The 21,471-nt window shown below is 44.0% G+C and overlaps 1 protein-coding gene across 6 annotated transcripts in view; it reads right to left on the bottom strand.

Moving 5' to 3' along the window:
• The window catches only part of LOC148019545 (Rab3 GTPase-activating protein catalytic protein), a 248,219-nt gene that overhangs the window by 144,832 nt on the left and 81,916 nt on the right, over positions 1-21,471 (bottom strand). For all 6 annotated transcript variants that reach the window (XR_015694814.1, XR_015694813.1, XM_087699513.1 and 3 more), the window contains one exon: positions 20,816-21,044. Coding sequence is in view for 4 of the 6 variants with exons in the window: in XM_087699513.1 (XP_087555639.1) it covers positions 20,816-21,044 (229 nt within the window). In the remaining 2 variants the exon portion in view is untranslated. The remainder of the gene's footprint in view (positions 1-20,815; positions 21,045-21,471) is intronic.

Raw genomic sequence — 21,471 nt, 5'->3', positions numbered from 1 at the left:
CTACCACATTGTCTCAAATTGGGCCACATGACAATTAGGGTCCTCTTTTCTCTTTCCTAAAAACTATGCGGCCTGAACTTTAGGGTTCGAATGTGGTACCATAGATGTCATCTTTCTCTTTGGTCTGGTACTAAAGCCTAAAGGATTGTATGCTAATTCTCTTTGCCGGAGGACCAAACAATGTAGTACCTACCAATAGAACATCCTATATTCCTCTTTTGAAATCATCAGGAGGGGTGTATGAATCTAGATCCAATTCCCGAATGCCTCCTACCCCAAAGGCACTTGTGGAAGGAACATCTTCTTGTACGAAATTTTTAGATTCAAGTTCCTCCATGTCACAAGGACATGAAATTTCAAGATGCTCGATAACATTTGATTAAGATATTAATCAAATGTGCAAGGTTATTTAGCATATGCGATGCACATGGCAGTTATTTCATGGTAATAGGCCAAGGACCTCGAGGATGTAGTTGGTGCCAAAGGCAAAAATTGTAATAAGTTATGCCTAACTGGTGCTAGGTGGCACCTAGTGTCAGATTTTGGCCTAGATCAATTTATTGGCCACTAATATCGGTGGTGATATTAGAGACTAGGCATTAATTAATTAACTAATGCCGGTCTAAGGGCTAATACTTGCTCAATGATTTTTTGAGCACTAGAATAATTATTAAATTACTTTTCAAAATTAATATTCCAAAAATTATTTTTAATAAGTTGAATAATGTTGAAAAATGAGATTTGAAGGCTAGCACTTGGCAAAACTTGGCCATGCAAGTGGAAAAAACATTTTTAAGGGCTGGTGAAGACTATTCCAATCATTGTGAGAGAGGAGGAGGCTGTTAGAGAGCAAGGAGAGGTTGCTAATGTGATTTGCAGCCACCAAGAATCAGTTCTACAGCAGGTGATAGCAATTTGGAGCCCTCCAAGAAAAGGTGACAGCAGCCAAAGGTCATTCTAGTCCAAGTAACAACATATAGGAGGGGGCAGCAGTCCTTCTGGTGGTCCTAAGTTGTAGGTGATAGGTTTCATGGCTATTTGAGGAGGACAGTAGCAATTTTTCAATGTTTCTCGTAATAAAGCTCTAAAATTTATCTATCTACAACATTCTCTCTCATCCCCTAGCCACTGTTAAGTTATCTTAGCATATTTCAACAGTTTAAGCCAAAGGAAGAGATTTCAATCAATCTCTACTATAAACCCTAATTTACAACAGAAATCACGGTTTTGACAATCAACATCCGGATGTGTACTTAGAATTGAGAGCCTTGGACTTGAATTCTAGCAGCTGAAATTAAGGAATTTCAAGGAGATTCAAGAGATAAGCCAGCCATCAGATTTGGGGCTAAATTTGTCTTTCAAGGAGTAAGGTGAAGGCCAATCCAAAGCAAACCAAAGGGCTAATTGATTTGAAGGCTTGCTAGTCAATTTTAACAACAATAGGCACTTGGATTAGAGTAGAAAGTCAAAGGAACTCAGTTGTACTGCATCCATTTGCAATAGAAGTTAAAGTAATACCACAAGGGGGTGTTAATTTTCGGGGTCAACAAGGTGTCCAATGTACAACATTAAAAGTGGTAAAGTGTACATCTTCAATTTATGTGAATTTTATGCTTGATGTAATTAGTGTTAAATCAAGCTATTTACCACCCTGTCCGAGGAGAAAGGTTGGTTTCACTCCACATATGGATCTTCAACCAGCTGTTCATTAGGGTGTTCTTCTAATTCATCTTGCACCTCTTCATCCACCTGTACTTCAAATCTTGCCTCCAAACAACAACTGTTGATTTTCCCTTCTTAATACCTCTCTCAATTAGCTTCAAGGTTACTCATGCTTCTAGGTCTTCCCTAGAGGTCTTGAGTCTCAAATCAAAGTTACTCTGCAACTAGAGGGATGCTTCAAGTGAAGAGATGGGTGATCTTCTACCAAAAGGTGAAAGACGCTATGTGATCTGCATGACAAATCTTATCATCCTTCTTTACAAGAAAAACTGTTTGTTTTCACATATGACTATTTGGACAAGCCTACACAGTTTGGATATTGACCATCTTACACCTTTTAACTATAGCCTTGACTACCCTGTACTTTCTCTCAGCCAATCAGAGCTGAACCAAGTGATCAAAGCTGATATCTTTAGGATTGAGATAGCGAGGACATGGACCCATCCACCACTCCCTCTCAGGCCGAGGATGGAGTTCTATTGGAGTCACTTCTTGTGTCTCACTAATGATGGATTCACTATTCAGCCACCAAACATGGACACCTATCTCTCCTACAACATACAAGCTGCTATTGGACTAATTCGCACCTCCTCTCATAGACTACAGATGAAAATACACATGGACATATACTCCAGTAGATGAGAGGACTTGCATGCTTTGTGGCCAAGAGCCTAAGACAGAGCACTACATATGCAGATGTATAGTGTACTATGACATACAAGGACGGTACCACTGCTTCTTCCGTCATGGCTTTGGACCTCTTAGTCATGTCATGGAGTACAAGGACAAGAGATGCCTAGATCTTTTCCTCCTAGAGATCCATCCTTGCCGCACAGCACTACCACGGGATAGGAGGCCAACTCACCTAGAGTGACCCACACACAAAGCAATGGCAGACTTTTTCCACAGATCACACCCTACTAACACTACTAGCCTAACAGAGACAGAGCCACTCCGTCAAACACCCCCCATTCCACGCCATGGAGTCACATTGGATAGACCCATTTCACTTCGTTGAGCACCACAACCCCATCTACTAGAACCACGTCCCAAGATGCTACACCACAGCCGGCAGATCACAACTATTATCATGAGATACTCACCACCAAGCATATCAGTGGAGCAATCAAGGACCGCATCGTGGCTGAAATCATGTGCAAATCTTGAGATCAGCTACAACCTAGTCTCCACCACCATTTCTATGAATAGTTCCATCGGATTAGGTTATTTTCTTTCTACCAATGAGACAACACAAGAGATGGTTCTACTCTAGCATAGTCCCATCGTATAGTCATTCTCAACATTGTTTCATAGGCTACATACTTATTTTAACGTTATCTTCACCTTATTGATGAGATGATATTAGACATGGATATACTCTAGATTTTGTCTCATAGGCCACATTGACCTTATGTAGATGTTAATCTCTCTCTTTTTTTTTCGTAAATGTTAATCTCTCTCTCTCTCTCTCTCTCTCTCTCTCTCTCTCTCTCTCTCTCTCTCTCTCTCTCTCTCTCTCTCTCTCTCTCTCTCGTAATAGATAATTGTATTAATTACGAAAAAAGAACAAGATTACAAGATTACAAGACACATGATGGCCCTAGGCCATTGTATATAAACTCCCTTTACAGAAGCTCAAATAACTAAAAGAGTACAAAAGTCACAGCAAAGAAGCAACAAAGATTGTTATATGCCAAGGAGCTAAATCCTCGCTAGGGAGAAGATCAGCATGCTAAACAAGATCTAACTGCTAGTATAGAAGACCCTTGAGTTTGGCTATGTGTCCTTGGATGCCCATGGTAGAGTCAAAGGCAAAAGTATTCCTGCTGATCCAATTATGCCAACCATCCCAAAATCTTAAAAACTAGAACAAGACCATCATATGTGGTTGCACCAGGGTGGGATATTTAGCCTTGGCCATAGTGATAGGGAACGATCGGAACGGCCCCCCGGGATGCCAAAATGCTGTTTGGGATCGAAATCCGTTCCAAATCCCATCCCTATTGGGTGGGATATTCCTTGTCATGTTCTTGACAGGGAACGCGGGAAACGTCCCACCCAACAGGGACGCAATTTGGAACGGATTTCGGTCCCAAACGGCATTTCAGCATCCCAGAGGGCCGTTCCAACTGTTCCATGTCACTAGCGGTCCTTGCTACGTTCCCTGTTAGAAACGTGACAGGGAACGCCATGTGGCACAGAACTTACTTGCAAAGTGACTAGTTGATTGCCCTAGTTTGCCACCTACCGAATCACGCACCTCTCTCTCACCCACTTTGCCTATAGCTTGCATGTCTCTCACTCACATGCATGTCTTGGCTCTGCCCATGCCACCACATGAATTGATTGAAATATTAATTTGTCATTGTGGATTATAGACCTTGGCTTTAGTACTCCACATGAATTATGAATGGAATATTATTTTTTAAAAATAATTTTAAAAATTTTAATGTCATTCCCGTTCCCACATCCCCATTCCCTAAGTTTGGCGTCCCCATCCCGTTTCATGTTTTATGGCCTTGGCAAAAACCCAATCAAAAGGGTGCAGCAGTAGACCAACAACCACTTGCCAAATATTTGTCAGAAGAGCCCAAATTTTCCTAGCCAAAGGGCAAGAAATAAAGATATGATGTGAAGATTCCATGTTGGTTGTACAAAAACAGCAATTGCCATTTGATATTTGGCTCTTAGAAAGGCCTAAAGTAAGGGGAAGCCCACCAATGATCACTCTCCAAAAGAAAGACCTTGCATTTGAAGGGGTCTTGTTTATCCATTCTTCCATCACTGCCATTTTCCGCCAAGCCTTGGATTTATGCATGCCCCAAATCGCATTAGTTTTAGTAACCATGTCCTTAATCAAGAGATGATACACCTGGTTAGTTGAAGCCTTTTGAAGACAAAGACAGCTAGCAAGATCCCAATCTTGCCAAGGGCAATCCTAGACAAGTGCAGGAAAAGGCTGCATATGCTGCATCAACCTTTCAATCCAACCCCATAAGTCATGCCATCCACAAGAAGTACCGAAATGTCTCCTAGCTGCACGGAAAGACATCAAACCCTCACACCTCATCAAAGTGGCATCCACAACAGAAGACAAACCCAGATGTACCATACAATTGAACTGGGACTTCTCCTCCTATTTCCCATCCCAAGAGAGCAGCAGCAACACTGCCAACAATTCCAAGTGAAAGGAATTTACCTCTAGACTTGCCTCTAGACGATCCTCTACAAGATGCCAACAGGCCTTTTGAAGAACGAGACTCCAACAAGAAACCAAATGATTTACCAAAATGGAGGAGGGTGTGGAAAAGTGACTATCCAAATTAAGAACACGAAACCATGATGCTTGTATGTTGGTGATACCATGTACAATACCTCAATCTTCCATAAAAAAGTGAACTATAAAGACCCAAGGATGATGATCAATACAAATTGCTCTAAAGAGTGACCAACAAAGGGCCACCATATGGGTCCATACATCCAAAATCACCCCCAGCACCCATGTCTTTCGGGGTGCAAACATGGCTCCAAGAAATCCAAAAGATACCTACATGCAAGGAGTGTTGGGTATTTTACTCACGCCTTACTTACGCCTACGCTCATATGGGAGTGTCGGTGATCAGTAGGACACTCGGGCACTTTTTACTCTCGGTAGGAGAGGTTTTTTCCCCCAGACTTGTGGTCTTATTATCGTATGTACTTATGTGCTTATGTTACACACATTTAGGCACTTAGTGTGTGTCAGGTGTGAACACCCCCCTACAACCCTAAGGTTTAAGGGTTGTACTTTGTACTTTCAGATTACACTCATTCAGTCAATTCTCTTGGGTGTCGTGCTTCAACTCTGTCTCTCTCACTCTCACACTGTCTACTGAATCTGGCTGTATCTCGATCCTCTGCTCTCACATTTGGTATCAGAGCTCAGCTCTGAACTCAGCTTCTGCCTGCAGAGTGCAAGTCTGCAGTTTGCAGCACACACCAGTCCTGCTCCAGGCCGCTGACACACAGCTCCACGCAACGTGTCTCCAGCGCACAGGGTCTGACGCTGCCTGACGTCAAACCTTGTCAGACGTCACATCAGCACAGGTAGAGCCTGTCGTCAGTCCTGTCAGCAGTCAGGCGTTGTTCCTCAGCGCTGCCTCAGCACAGGTACAACTCGTCGTCGGCCTCCACCAGTACCCTGCTCGTCAGCAACATCAGCGTCAGCGTCGTCAGATTTGTCAGACTCGCGACTCGTCAGCTCGCGACTCACGACGCCAGCTCGCGACCGTTTCTTGTGCCTGCGCCGCCTGTCTACTTCCACGTCAACAGTTTGCGACCTGCGTCTGCTCTTCACGTCGCCTACCCCGTCCACGCGCAGCTCGCCTGCCCGCGTCAACATCGCGCCTGGTCAGCCCGCCAGACAACCACGTAAGGTGCAATTTTAAATATATTTTTTTTTTAAATTTCAGCCCAAGACCAATTTTGGAAGCGGAGGGTCACAGCGGCAACACAGAACCAGTGCAGGGAAAAATTTCATGCAAATTTTTAGACAGGATCGTCAGACATTTTGGGGCTTTTGTGTATTTGGAGGACAGATACATTTAAACTGCTGATACAGTCACAGAACGACTGTTTTTGACAGAAATTTTGGCAAAAAATTTGGGGATTTATTCATAACAGTGTTGCATTGCACTGTTTGCACATTAGGAAGCGTGCAGTAAAAGACAGTTTTCTGACAGAGTACGCCCTTGCACATCAATTGCAGAAACGTATTTGCTGCAATTTCTGGAAATTTGCAGATTTCCAGTTCGTACTGCTTTGACATTGCTCATTTTATCTTTGGAGATTTGTCATCATGGCAAATTAGGGAGGTGATGTTTTTACGTATGTATCCAAGGAGGACAGACTGGACGGAAACAACTATTCTCTTTGGTCATTTATGATGAAAAATGTATTAGTGGCCAAGAATTTATGGGATTATGTCAGTGGAGAGGAAACTCGGCCAGGAGTTGTAGCTCCCGCTACTCCTCCTCCCCATGGCGCACGTGGATAACGGGGACCTCAGCCCGCTCCACCTCAGCCACTTCCTCCAAGAACTGCAGCTCAAAAAGCTTGGGATACCCGTGATGCACAGGCCTTGTCGCTGATTGCTCTGGCAGTTCAGCGGTCCATCATACCTCATATCCGTTCGGCATCTTCTTCACGAGATGCATGGTTGACTTTGGAGCATATGTTTGCAGGAAAAAATGAGACACAGATCTCTTTCTTGAAGAAAGAGTTGGAAACTCTGAAGATGCATGAAGGTGATTCTATGCAGAATCACTTAAACAAGATTCAGGACTTGAGGGAGCAGCTCATGAATGTAGATGAGTATTTTTCGGATGCACAGTTGATATCCACCACCTTGAATTCCCTACCTCATTTGTACTTGTCTTTTCATACTGCATTGAACCTCACAATGAGGATTGCTGAGCACCCACTCACTTTTATTCAGCTGGTTAGCTTGCTTCTAGAGGAGGAGCAAACACGGAAAAATAGTGGTGTGGATGCTATAGTCTCTGAGCAGGCTTTTGTGGCAAGACAGAAAGGCAAGAACAGCAAGGTGAAAAATGCTCCACAGAGTTGTGGCACTTCGGGCACATCGCAGAATCAGTCACAAGGGGGGACGCAAGCAAAGAAAGGAAAATGTCATTATTGTAAGAAGCCCGGCCACTATATCACTGAGTGCAGAAAGCGCATTGCCAAAGAGAAGAAAAAGGAGTCAGGAATGTCTGTTTCTACTACTCCTTCCACTGCTAGTGAGTCCGCGTCCTTTGTTGTGGACAGGGACTATTGTTTTTACACTTGCAGTTATGACATCTCTTGGGCCGATAGAGCACTTAGCTCTACAGAGGATGCTGACACTTGGTTCTTTGACAGTGGTGCTTCTAGACATATCACATCTCGCAGAGATTTGTTTGCTTCAGTTAGTGCACCTCCCGTTGGGAAATCAGTACAGTGTGCCAATAATGCATCATACCCTGTTCGTGGTATTGGGGAGATTCAACTCACAGCCATTGATGGTTCTATTCTCCGCCTGTAGGATGCTTTGTTTGTGCCTGGAATAAAGAAGAATTTGCTTTCTATTTCTTCTTTGGCACGTTGTGGTATGCAGGTCACTTTTGATGATGGCCGTTGTATGGTTCAAGAAAAAGAATACATGACATTGGTCTTGACAGGATCTTTGTGTCATGATTTATATGAGTTGGATGCTCTTTCAATAGATCAATCAGCATACTTGACATCCACTCTTCCTCCTGCTATGATACAGGCGAAGTTATGGCATGCTCGTTTAGGGCATGTAAACTTTGGCAGCTTGATGCTTTTACAGCGTACTCAGATGCTGGATGGCTTACCTCTCTTGGAGAGACCTCCTGAGCACTTATGCGAGGGATGCATTTTGGGGAAAATGCATCGTTTCTCATTTCCTCGTGATGTTGCTTTCAGAGCAACAACCAGATTGGAGTTGGTGCATTCAGATGTTTGTGGGCCTATGCAGACCATGTCATTGGGTGGTTGTTATTATTTTGTGACATTCATTGATGACTTCACCCGTTTTTGCTGGGTCTATTGTTTGAAAAAGAAATCAGAAGTGTATGATGCATTTTTGGCTTTTAGTGCACTTGTTGAAAACCAATCTAGATGCCACATTAAGACTCTCCGTTTGGACCGAGGGGGGGAATACATGTCCTCTATGCTGAATTCTTTTTTGCAGCAGAAGGGCATAGTACATCAGTATACTACAGCTTATACTCCACAGTAGAATGGGGTAGCAGAGAGGAAAAATCGGTCACTCATGGAGATGGCCAGATGTATGCTGAAGGCAAAGAGCTTGCCTCATAGTTTTTGGATGGAAGCAGTCATGTGTGCTTGCCATATTTTGAACAGATGCCCTACCAAAGCCTTGAAGACCATCACACCATTTGAGGCTTGGAACAGCCGTAAACCTTCTGTTAATCACTTTCGTACCTTTGGGTGTCTTGCCTATGCCCATATTCCACAGGTACTTAGAAGAAAATTGGACAACAAGGCTGTTAAGTGCATTTTTATGGGATATAGCAATGAGAGCAAAGGCTACAGACTCTATGATCCCGTTACTAAGAAGGTTTTTGTCAGCAGGGATGTTGTTTTTGATGAAAAATCAGAATTATGCTGGTTTGGACACATATCAGGCTGCCTGTGATGTTTTTGAAGGGCTGCTGCCCATTACTTTTGGTGACTCAGCTGGAGGTTCACAAAATGAACCTAATGTTCAGCCAGCTGCTCCTATGGAAAGTGCAGAAATTCAGCCATTGGCTGATCGGAATACTCAGCATAATGCTGAAACAGAAATTCAGCAAGAGCTTGCACACAGCCAGGATGCTAGACAGCTACCTAGATGGTATTTGCAGACTATGCAAGATAGTCCTTTGGATGCACCCATGGTTGGTCGTACTAGAAGGCAAACTCGTTTGCATGATTCAGCACATACCATGGAGTTTATTATGGCAGCAAGTACTTTTGATAATGAAGAGCCTGAATGTTATGAGGATGCACAACACAGTGTGCATTGGATGGCAGCCATGCAAGCTGAATTAGATTCTATTACTAAGAATCACACTTGGGATTTGGTGTCCTTGCCATTTGGGAAGAAAGCCATTGGAACAAAATGGATCTACAAATTGAAAAGAAAAGCAGATGGATCCATTGATAAATACAAGGCACGGCTGGTAGCTAAAGGCTACGCACAGAAAAAGGGCATTGATTATGAGGAGACATTTGCTCCTACTTCCCGTATGACGACCATCAGGTCTATGATTGCTTTGGCTGCACATTATGGTTGGACAGTTCATCAGCTAGATATCAAGACTGCATTTTTGCATGGGGAACTTCAGGAGGAAGTTTATGTACAGCAGCCCATTGGTTTTGCAGTTGAAGGCTCAAAACATTTGGTATGCAAGCTCAAAAAGGCACTATATGGTTTAAAACAAGCTCCTAGAGCTTGGTATGAAAAGATAGATGCTTTCTTGCTTGGTCAGGGGTTTCTAAACAGTTCATCCGAGTCTACCCTTTACGTATGTAAAGAAGGGGGATCTATGCTGATTTTATGTCTTTATGTTGATGACCTTTTGCTCACTGGAACACATGCTGATCAGATTTTAGCATTCAAACAAAATTTGCAGCAAACTTTTGACATGTCTGACTTGGGAGTTTTGCATTACTACTTGGGCATCCAGTTCATACATACTGCTCGAGGTATTGGGTTATCACAGTCAAGGTATATTGGGCAGCTTCTTGAGAAATTTGGCTTACAGGATTGCAAGCCAGTTACTACTCCCATGGAACCTGGACTAAAACTGTCATTACATGATGACAGTGATTTGTTTGATATACATACATATGCTCCTGCAGTTGGATGCCTTATCTATCTATGCAATACTAGGCCGGACATACAGTTTGCAGTTTCAGCCTTGAGCAGGTATATGCATCAGCCACGTATGTCACATTGGCAAGCTGTCAAGCGTGTTTTCCGCTACTTGCAGGGTACTCGTTCTATTGGGTTGCTTTATGCCAAGGGGGGACCACTGCATTTACATGCTTACAGTGATTCTGATTGGGCTGGTGATTATGATACACGTCACTCTACTAGTGGCAATTGTTTCTTTCTTGGCACTTCTTACATTTCTTGGCTTAGCAAGAAACAATCCACTGTTGCCACATCGTCATGTGAAGCTGAATACAAGGCAGCTTTCACCACCACAGTTGAATGCGTATGGCTTAGACGCTTGCTAGCTGATTTGGATGTATCTGTTACTGAGCCTACTCCTTTATTCACTGACAGTCAGAGTGCCATTGCAGTGGCACGAAACCCAGTGTTTCATGCTCACACGAAACACATTGAGATTCACTATCACTTTGTCAGAGAGAGGCTACATGCAGGTGATATCAGCCTTGTCTATTGTCCTACCACCAGTAATGTGGCAGACATCTTCACCAAAGCTCTTCCTCGTGACAAATTTGAAGCATTTCGCTATGCTTTAAATTTGATATCCTTTGGTGGTGGATGATCCTTGTACTCTTGATCACTCTTCACTCCAGGGGGGTTTGTTGGGTATTTTACTCACGCCTTACTTACGCCTACGCTCATATGGGAGTGTCGGTGATCAGTAGGACACTCGGGCACTTTTTACTCTCGGTAGGAGAGGTTTTTTCCCCCAGACTTATGGTCTTATTATCGTATGTACTTATGTGCTTATGTTACACACATTTAGGCACTTAGTGTGTATCGGGTGTGAACACCCCCCTACAACCCTAAGGTTTAAGGGTTGTACTTTGTACTTTCAGATTACACTCATTCAATCAATTCTCTTGGGTGTCGTGCTTCAACTCTGTCTCTCTCACTCTCACACTGTCTACTGAATCTGGCTGTATCTCGATCCTCTGCTCTCACAAGGAGTCCCTTTTTCCACAACATAAAACGGATATGTTTGGTGAGTGCATTCAAAGAAGCAGTGTTCCAAGGAAGAAGTGGTAAAAAGTAGGTAAGCGTGGGTAGCACAATGGCTTGGGCTACTTTGAGGCGTACATGAAAGCACCACACCTGCATTTTCCAATAGATAAATTTTGCCTCCATATTTCAAGGGATCCATTCCAGCAAATATTTTGACGAAACATCAACATCTAGAGGATATCCCAAGTGTCTAACAACATTGCCAGAGGGGACCGCCACCCTCTGCCATCTCAAGGACTAGATGTCGGATTCAATGCAACTAATGAGGGATGATTTTGCAACATTAATATGGAGACCAAAAGCACACCCAAACAGTGTCCAAATATCCAAGGCCTTGCGAAGATTGTCCTTCTTTGGATGCGAGATCATGAAGGTGTCGTCTACTAGCGACTATGCAATAAAATGTTGTCCAAAAGGAAGAGATAAACCTCCCAACTGCCCAATGCTCAGCATATGGGATAACATGATGAGCACTAGCTGCGTTGCCAAGGCAAAAAACAAAAATCTAATGGACAGCCTTGTCAAACCAAGCATGCAAGGGGGAAGGGTTCAATAATACCACCATTTAACATAACCCTAGACAAAGCATCAACGTTGATGGTATAGATTATTTGGGACATACGCCGCCCAAAACCCATAGTATGCATCAGTTCTACAAGAAAGGAGCAATCCAAACAATCAAAAGCTTTTTCAAAATCCAACTGCACTAATACAACCTCCTAGTTAGAGTGCTTGGCATTGTCCTTTCCCATCTGCACATTCAGCAGATTATGCAAAATGTCTCTACCCTTAATGAAGCCATACTGATTGGGGTGCACAATGGCAAGGAAATGTCTATGGAGGCGGTTAGACATCAAGTTGAAAAATTTTTACATCGAGCCCATTAATGAGATGGGTCTCCAATGTTTCAACATTGATGGAGATGGCACTTTCGGATCAATTTAATAACTCCCTCCTTCCATGATGCTAGCATAGTTCCCATCACAAAAACCTATAGGTTTCGCCAAGCAAGTGGCATAGGTCTCAAAACATTCATTAGTGAGGCAATCCCAACCGGGGCTTTCATCCATGTGTAAGTGCAATCTCTCTCTCTCTCTCTCTCTCTCTCTCTCTCTCTCTCTCTCAACTTTGTGGTTGAGAGCCTGAGACGAAGGAGCACTACACCTGCAGATGCACAATATACTATGACATACAAGGACAGTACCACTGCCTCTTCGGTGATGGATTTGGACCCCTTCTTCGTTATTGGGCCACGTCATGGAGTCACATTGGATAGGGCCATTTCCCTTCGTCAAGCACAACAATCCCGTCTACAAGGACCATGTCCAAGGAGGCCACACGACAGTCAAATTAGAGCCATTATCACGAGACACTGAAGACTTACCACTAGGCATATCAGTGAAGCAGCTAGGGACCACATCATAGCTGAGATCATGTGTAGATCTTGAGATCAGCTACAGCCCATAGTCTCCACCACACTTTTGTACATGGTTCTATTAGATCTGGTTCTCTTTTCATTTCCTTTTCTTTTCTATCGACGAAACAACACTACACATGGTTCAACCCTAGTATAGTCCCATCGTATAGTTATTTTCAGTATTGTTTCATAGGCCACCCACTTATTTGTAATGTTATCTTTACCTTACTAATGAGATGACATTAGACATGGATGTACTTTGGATTTTGTCTCATAGGCCACATTGGCCTTATGTAGACGTTAATATATATTTCTTTCTTTCTTTCTTTCCTCTCTCTCTCTCTCTCTCTCTCTCTTCGTAAAAGGTAATTGTATTAATTACGAAAAGTTTTCATGATTACAAGATACACGATGGCTCTACCCCATCGTGTGTACAAACTGACTGTTTACAAGAACCAGAGGGCCAAATAGTTACAAAATCATGGCAAAGACGCGGAGGAAATTGCCATGTGCCAGGGGCGTAAGTCCTCCCGAGAGAGGATGTCAGAATGCCGGAGAAGATCTATCTGCCAATACAAGAAACCTTTAAGCCTAGCAATATGCCGCTGAACATTATAAGCAGAATCAAAAAGGAAAGTATTCCGAATGGTCCAGTTGTGCCAACAGCCCCAATATCGAAGAAAGTGAAACAAGATCTTCATATGTGGCTATGTCGGTGTGGGATATTTGGGCTGCGCGAAAACCCAATCAAACGGCCGAAGCGAGAAACCAACCACCGCTCGCCAGACAGCTGACAAGAATGACCTGATTTTCTGAGCAAGGGGGCAAGAAATAAAACGATGACGAGCGGATTCCACAGTGGTAGTGCAAAAGAAACAGTTGCCATTGGAGATTCGGTGCTTTGAAAGAGCTCAAGCAAGCGGAAAACCACCAATCATCACCCTCCAAAGAAAGACCTTACATTTGAATGGTGTCTTATTTAACCAGCCCTCCATCATAGTTACCCTCCACCATGACCAGGATTTATGCAATCCCCATAGAATATTAGCTTTAGTAACCAGCCATTGATGATCTTTAATCAGAAGATGATACACCTGGTTAGCTGAAGCCTTTTCTAAATGCAGCCGACCTGCAAAGTCCCAATCCTGCTAGGGACGATCCGTAGCAAGGGCAGGAAAGGATTGTCTGCTCTGAAGCACCCTCAAAAGCTGTTCCCATAAAAACCTGTATCCACGAGGGATCCTGAAAATCCTCTTGGCTGTACGAAACGATATGAACACATTGCAACTGGCAAGAGTAGCATCCGCGACCGAAGTTAAGCCCAAACGTGCCATACGGTTGAATTGTGGTCGAAGCTCGTGTTTACCGTCCCACGAAATTAACCACGAGACTGCCAACAGTTCCAATTGAAACGAATTAGTGGCTAAACGATCCTCCGCTGGAGGCCACTGAGACTTCCGGAGGACCAGTTTCCAGGAACACACCAAATGGGCAAGCAGAGATGAGGAAGAACTGAAGAACCGAGAATCTGCATTAAGAACATCCCACCATGAACTGCGGATGTGGGTATTACCATGCAGAAGCCCGTGATCCTCAAGAAAGTAACGGGCTATGACGACCCAAGGATGACAATCCGAGCACATGGCGCGAAAAAGAGACCAGCGGAGTGCTAGCATATGAGTGTGGGCATCCAAAACAGCCCCTCCACCCATGCGTTTTGGGGTGCATGCATGCGACCAAGAAATCCAGGAAATACCCGCATGCAAGGAATCCTTCTTCCATAACATGAAACAAATAGACTTCGTAAGATCATTCAGTGTCGCAGTAGTCCAGGGTAGCAATGGCAAGAAATATGTAAGCATTGGCAACATTATTGTCTGGGCTACTTTGAGGCGAACATGGAAGGGCCAGGCTTGAGACTTCCAATACAGAAACTTAGCCGCCAGTTTCTGTGAAATCCACTGTAATAGCTGCTTTGGGGAAACATCAACCCCCAAAGGGTACCCAAGATGCCTGGCAATGGAGCCACGGGGAACAACCATGCCCTGCCAGTCCAGTGACTGCAAATCTGACTCCGTGCAGCTAAGAATGGCCGATTTCAAGGCGTTAATGCGCAGACCAAAAGCCTGACCAAAAAGAGCCCAAACATCTAATGCTTTATGAAGATTATCTTTGTCCGCACGTAGAATCATAAAACTGTCATCAACCAAGGATTGACCAATGAAGTGCTGTCCAGAAGGAAGCAACAATCCAGCCAGCTAAGTAGAAGCTGCCATATGAGATAGCATCGAAAGAACCGGATGAGTCGCAAGGGCAAAGAAGAGAGGACTCAAAGGGCACCCCTATCTGACAAAACGGACAAGGACAATTGGCTTGGTAACTCCTCCATTCAACATGACCCGCGAAGATGCTGCAACACTAATAGTATAGATCAAACGAGACATCTGGGCGCCAAAGCCCATAGCAGACAAGTTCTGCAATGAAAGACCAGTCCAGATAATCAAAAGCCTTTTCCAGGTCCAATTGAACCAGTACGACCTCCTGATTTGAATGCCTTGCATAATCAATTGCCAACTGCGCATTTAAGACATTGTGCAAAATGTTTCTGCCCTTAATAAAACCATATTGGAGAGGATGCACAATGGCAGGAAGATGCTTATGGAGGCGATTCGCCATAACTTTTGAAAAGATTTTATACATAGAACCCATCAAAGAAATTGGGCGCCACTATTTCAACATGGATGGTGAAGGAACTTTTGGAAGCAGTTTAATAAGACCGTCTTTCCAAGAGGAAGGCATAATCCCCGTTTCCCATACCCGCTGAAACAAAGCCGTCAAAGGTTTCACGAGCTAGGTGGCAAAAAACTCAAAGAACTCATTGGTAAGACCATCCCAGCCAGGACTTTTATCCTTAGGCAAGTGTAACAGAACATCCATGACCTCCGACTCACAAATATCTGCCTCCAGAGTAGATTGCATGTCCTGAGGAACCTGATTGCGGACCAGATCATAAAAAACTGAACGGGCATGAGTAATTTGGCTTGAAGGCGGAGAAGTAGAACCAAGAAGGTCGAGAAAATAATTTCTACATATATTCACAATCATCTGCGGATCAAGAACCATTTGACCTTCTTCATCCTGGAGCCTCGTCATATTCTCTCGAGCAGGAGAGGCATGGAGAGCTCGAAAAAACTTATGGGTCTGACAAGCACTGTCTTGCAGAGTGTCCGTCAGATGTTGCAATTTGACCTGCTGATAGGATTTCAACTGAAACTCTTTAATAAGATCAGCCAGACGCGTTGCCAGTGATAGCAGAAATGCGTCATCCGGAGTGTCCACCAGCAAAGAACGAACCAAAGCCAGCAATTCCTCGGCTGCTTGTCGGCACCGCCGACAAAGAGAGGCATGATGGATCCCATACTGGTGAGCAACCCGCTACACATTGGAGAGCAATCGTTGAAAGGAAGCAGTGCCCTGGGATAAGAAATCCAATAAGAACCGATCAATCAATTGCTGCATATAGCCCTGGAAGATTGCATGCTTCAAATAAGACGGGTTGAAACGCAACGGGAGTCTATCCAGAAATTGCTTGAAAGGTGCAATTGGTTGTGCAAGGAGCTCAAGCTGCAGAGGGAAATGATCCGACAATGCATATTGTTGTAACACTTTCATTTCGAGCATCTCGGGAAGGAAATCATCATCCTGCATGATGTATATGCGGTCTAACCGCAACCATGTTGTAGCATACTGGGCAGAATGGAAGGTAAACCCTGTAGAAGAAGGATACAGCCAAGACCAGAGATCTTGCTTAAGAACGGCAAAATCCAACTGCTGCCACGTACGTCTTTCCGGCGCATCCATGATCGAATGTTCTGATGTGGACTATAAAGAATCAACACACATATTAAAATCCCCCATCAAAAAACCCCATCTACCAAGGGACAAGGAACTCTTCAAGGTATGCCAAAGCTCCCGATGAGATAGAGGATCATTCGGAGCATAGAGGCCAAGTAACCATAAGATCTCTCCTTCGAATAAAATTTCAATCACCACAAAGCGGCCATGTACATCATTCTTGATAAGAACCGGCTGATATTTTTCATGTACAATCATAAGCACACCAGAATACTGCCTGGCATGTGTCCCTGTATAGAACAAACGAAAACCATGGCAATCCACAACTTTACTTGCTGCACTATGACTCTTGTGTTCAACAGCACACAAGACATCCCACTGATTCTCATGCAATATTGTCCACATGGCATGTTGCTTGTGGCGAGAACAAATTCCTCGCACATTCCACGTAGCTATCTTCATGTGGATTCAAAAGAGGATCAGGTACGAGGCACAACTTGCCTTGATGAGACCTTTTCGGTGAGAATGTCTAGTACACCCTCATCCAAGAAATCAGCTAACACGGCAAAAGAGTTCTGACGACCAGATTTGGAAGTGGATGGCATATCCGCCGACTTGGGGATGGAGCGGGGATAACGACAATCCCATGGGGTAATGACATTACCTCGAGTATCAAAAGCCAGCTTAGCGGGTGGACCCTTAGGACCATCTGAAGACACTCTCCTAGCTGTCTGTTGACGGGGAGCAGAGGAAACCATAGCAGAAGCAAGGTGCTCTGAAGACATCATTTCTTTCCTGCGCATATACGTACGCATGGAATCTGGTGAGGCAACATGCACAGTATCCATCATGCCAACAGCATGCTTGTTGCCTTTTTTCGCACGTACATCTACCCAGTCATTGCCACCAGAATCCAAACCCGAGACTTGTTGTTTACCTTTATTCAAAACTTTAGGTTGTTGGGTGGCATCTTGCGATGGCGCATCACACATCATATCTTCCATGGGCTGCGCAACATGCTCGGCATCTGCAGTGCGGTGCTTCTCTGGGCATTCAGCCATAAAATGCCCCAATTTTCCACATGAAAAGCAATGTCCTGCAAAGTTGCCCCATTTCAAACGAAAATGTAAAGGATGCATGCCAGAGCAGTTAATGCGTAACCAAGCAGGCCTTTTTCGAGCAGTGTCCCATAACATACACAGACGGTTGCGATTCATGGCCCTTAGGCTTGGGGGGACCAGAACAGTGCCCACAGCAGCCATGGCGTCTTTTAGCAGTGGCCAATAAACAGCCGGACAGTTTTCCACTTCAACCCACATAGGGCATTCACGTTGCAGCAGACGCTGAAAATCTTCCATGGGGCGCCATGGCACCACATGGACCAGAGGGCGATCAACCAACAATGGCAGTTTAGACAGGAGAGCAGCACGGTGTGTCTCTAATTTCAATAGCACCTCAAAAAAACCCCGGGGGCCAACAAAAATCTCGTCAACACATTCCTCTTGTAGCAGACTGTGCAGCCATTGGCGAATACGGGAAAGCAGCGGGATCCTACCAGTGAAAAAAAGTATCACAGCACGTTTATAGAACACTGAAAAGGAACGCAAGACATGTTTCGCATCCACAATGGCTTCCAGAACATCTTCCGTTTGCAGAGTCCGAAAAGACTTCCTGATTATGTTGAACATAATCGCCCAGCAAAGTGTTAGCAAACTCCAACAGGTGCTCCCAATCAACCTCCTGGGAGTCCACAGAATCAGAAGCAACCTGAGCATAGGAACGATCCTGATAATCCATTATCCCTGCCGAAGTATGCTTGGTGCGTTTGCCCGCTGACTGGAGGTCAGGAGCAGGGGGCATCTCCTCTGTGCACGGAACCATGTCCTCTGGTTCCTCGGTGTCAGAATCCGGACCAAGAGCTGCCACCGTTTGGTCTATGAAAGCCAGATCTAGGCCAGCCATATTGTATCAGTACGTATGTCAGACAAAGGCCGAGTGAAAAAATCGCCGGGGGCAGAGACACGCAAGCTTCTCTCTCTCTCTCTCTCTCTCTCTCTCTCTCTCTCTCTCTCTCTCTCTCTCTCTCTCTCTCTCTCTCTCTCTCTCTCTCTCTCTCTCTCTCTCTCTCTCTCTCTCTTTTTGTGCAGAATCCGCAGCCCTGCAAAAGCAGGGCACCGCAGGGCTACAGCCACAGGGCCGCAACTGAGCGCCGGTACAGAAGCGGATGGACTCGAGCAGGTGAGCCCCAAATCAGCAGGGCTCTCTCTCTCTCTCTCTCTCTCTCTCTCTCTCTCTCTCTCTCTCTCTCTCTCTCTCTCTTTTTGTGCAGAATCCGCAGCCCTGCAAAAGCAGGGCACCGCAGGGCTACAGCCACAGGGCCGCAACTGAGCGCCGGTACAGAAGCGGATGGACTCGAGCAGGTGAGCCCCAAATCAGCAGGGCTCTCTCTCTCTCTCTCTCTCTCTCTCTCTCTCTCTCTCTCTCTCTCTCTCTCTCTCTCTCTCTCTCTCTCTCTCTCTCTCTCTCAGTGAGTAGTTATATTAATCATATGAGAACTACCAAAGTCACGGCTAAGCAACAAAAGAACTTGCCATATTCCAAGAAAATAAATCCTCTCCAAGAAAAAGGTCGGCATGTTGAATAAGATCCAACTGCTAATGGAGAAGACCCTTGAGCTTAGCAATACAACTTTCAACCCTAGAGGTGGAATTAAAAATGAACGCATACTCGGTAACTCGGTTGTGCCAACAACCCCAAAATCTAAGAAAATGAAACAATATCTTCATGTGTGGTTGCATGGGGGTGAGATATTTCACCTTACCAAAGACCCAATCAGATGTCTCCATCAAAGGCCTAAGCACAGCTTGCCAAATGTCATATAGCAGAGTCCAAATTTTTCTGGCTAATGGATAGGAAATAAATCTATGACAGGAAGACTCCACATTGGCAATACAAAAGAAACAACTACCATTTGAAGTACCGTGCCTCAAAAGAGCTGAGACAAGGAGCAAGTCACCTATCAGCATTCTCCAGATAAAAACTTTGCACTTGAATGGAGTCTTATTGAGCCATCCTTTCATAACAGTCAATTTCTACCATGCTTTGGTTTTCTGTAGTCCCCAAACAGCATTGGCTTTGGTCACCAATCAATGGTGATCTCTAATCATAAGGTGATATATCTGATTAACCAAAGCACCCTCCAAACTTAGCCGACCCACAACATCCCAATCCTGCCAAGGATGATCATGATGCAGCGTGGGGAAGGGTTGTCAATCCAACAACTTCCTTGAGATCTTGCCTTGTAGATCACAATATCCACAAGAGATTCGATATGCGAAAAGACATCAGCACACAGCAAGCCAATAGAGTCACATCTACAACAAAGACCAACCCAAACGCACTATCCGATTAAACTTGCATCAGTCATCTTGTTTCCCTTCCCAAGAAAGCAATCAAGACACAACCAAGAATTCCATCTCAAGAAATTAATAGATAATCTATCCTCTACTAGATGCCACTTTACCCTCTAAAGAATAGCCTTCCATGAGCACACAAAATGGGTCACCAAAATAGAAGAAAATGCCATTAATTGGGAATCATGAACCCCAAATGAGAGTATTACTGTGCAAAAGTCCCTGGTTTTCAAGAAAAAGTGAACCATGGAGACTCAGGGTCCAGACCATGCACAAGAAGCCACAATGCGGATATGAAAACTTTCAAGGAAGCATTTTTTCCATATCTCAGGCTACTAGGTGAGAGTCATCCACTGTCCAAAGTGCACCAAAATGGAGTGGACTACTTAGAAGCTCATCTTTAATATCACTCCTCAGTATATCTCAATAGAGAGATGCAATGGGGCTTGTGATTCTCCCTCGTAGAAGCAACTCCTCATAGAGTTGGGCACTTCAAATCACTTAACTAGTTATTCTGTTAGAATTTCTTCTAGGCGTTCTCACTTTTGGGAGCAGCCAGGCTGGCAGATGTCTATTTCCTATGGTCATATCTATCTGATGTGTTCAGACCATTTGTGGTCAAATTTTTACATAAATGCTGATTATTGTTAAGGGATTTTGATAGAATTCTCTTTTCTTGACCATACAAAAGAAAAGGATCTACCTTCATGTGTTTAGTTTGGGAAAAGATTTCATTAACACTGAGTTCACCATCTGAGTTTTGCTCTACTGCTCATTCGAAACACTTCAAAAGACCAGATATTTTTGTGTAGGACAACCTTTAAACTCCCAAAATTTTTTACAATGCTTTCCAAACCTAGATTATATAAAATTTGAAGCCTTGCAGCATAGAAAAACCTTTAATTGGATCATCTACGGAATACCAGTCAGCCCACGGGCAATCTTCATCCCATTGAGCTTTAGCAGCCGCATCAGCATCATAGTTTTCTATTGGCTTGGCAGATGGCGAAGAAGAGCCTTCCTCTTGCACACATTCAAAGCCTGGCATTGGTGTGTGATAAGTCAGTCTCATTGTGAATCTCACTTTGCCATCAAACTCATGCACAGAATCTGGCAGTGAGAAAGTCTGCAACCAAAAGAAAAATATAACCATAAATTTTGGAAAGCCCGCCAGACAAAAACTGTATAAAGACGATAAATTTGAAACATTGTTGTGCAGAAGACCATGACCAAAAGGAACTAAATAAATGCATCCATATGCAGGGACAATTGGTGAGCTAAAAAGAATTGTTGTAGCCTATCAGTCGAAAGCTCCCTAGCATGAAAGTAAGGAGCAACATATCCTCTATGTTGTATACAAACATGCAGTATCTTTTTCCAACAAGAACTAGCTAAATTAACATTTCTCCTTACAACTGGCAAGTTAAATCATGAGAAATCAACAAAGAAATATCTTAAAGATAAAGGTATATGAATTGGCATTGATGATATGTTTGTTTTCCACAACCAAACTAATCTGAAGTATTTGCGTTTGTGAGCACATATTTTGAAGT

Source organism: Lygodium microphyllum, chromosome 19 (genome assembly GCF_053477565.2).
Source record: "Lygodium microphyllum isolate KBCC chromosome 19, Lygodium_microphyllum_v1.1.10, whole genome shotgun sequence".
Lineage (NCBI taxonomy): Eukaryota > Viridiplantae > Streptophyta > Polypodiopsida > Schizaeales > Lygodiaceae > Lygodium > Lygodium microphyllum.
The sequence above is the reverse complement of the archived record's forward strand: the minus strand, read 5'-3'. Positions and strand labels throughout refer to the sequence as shown.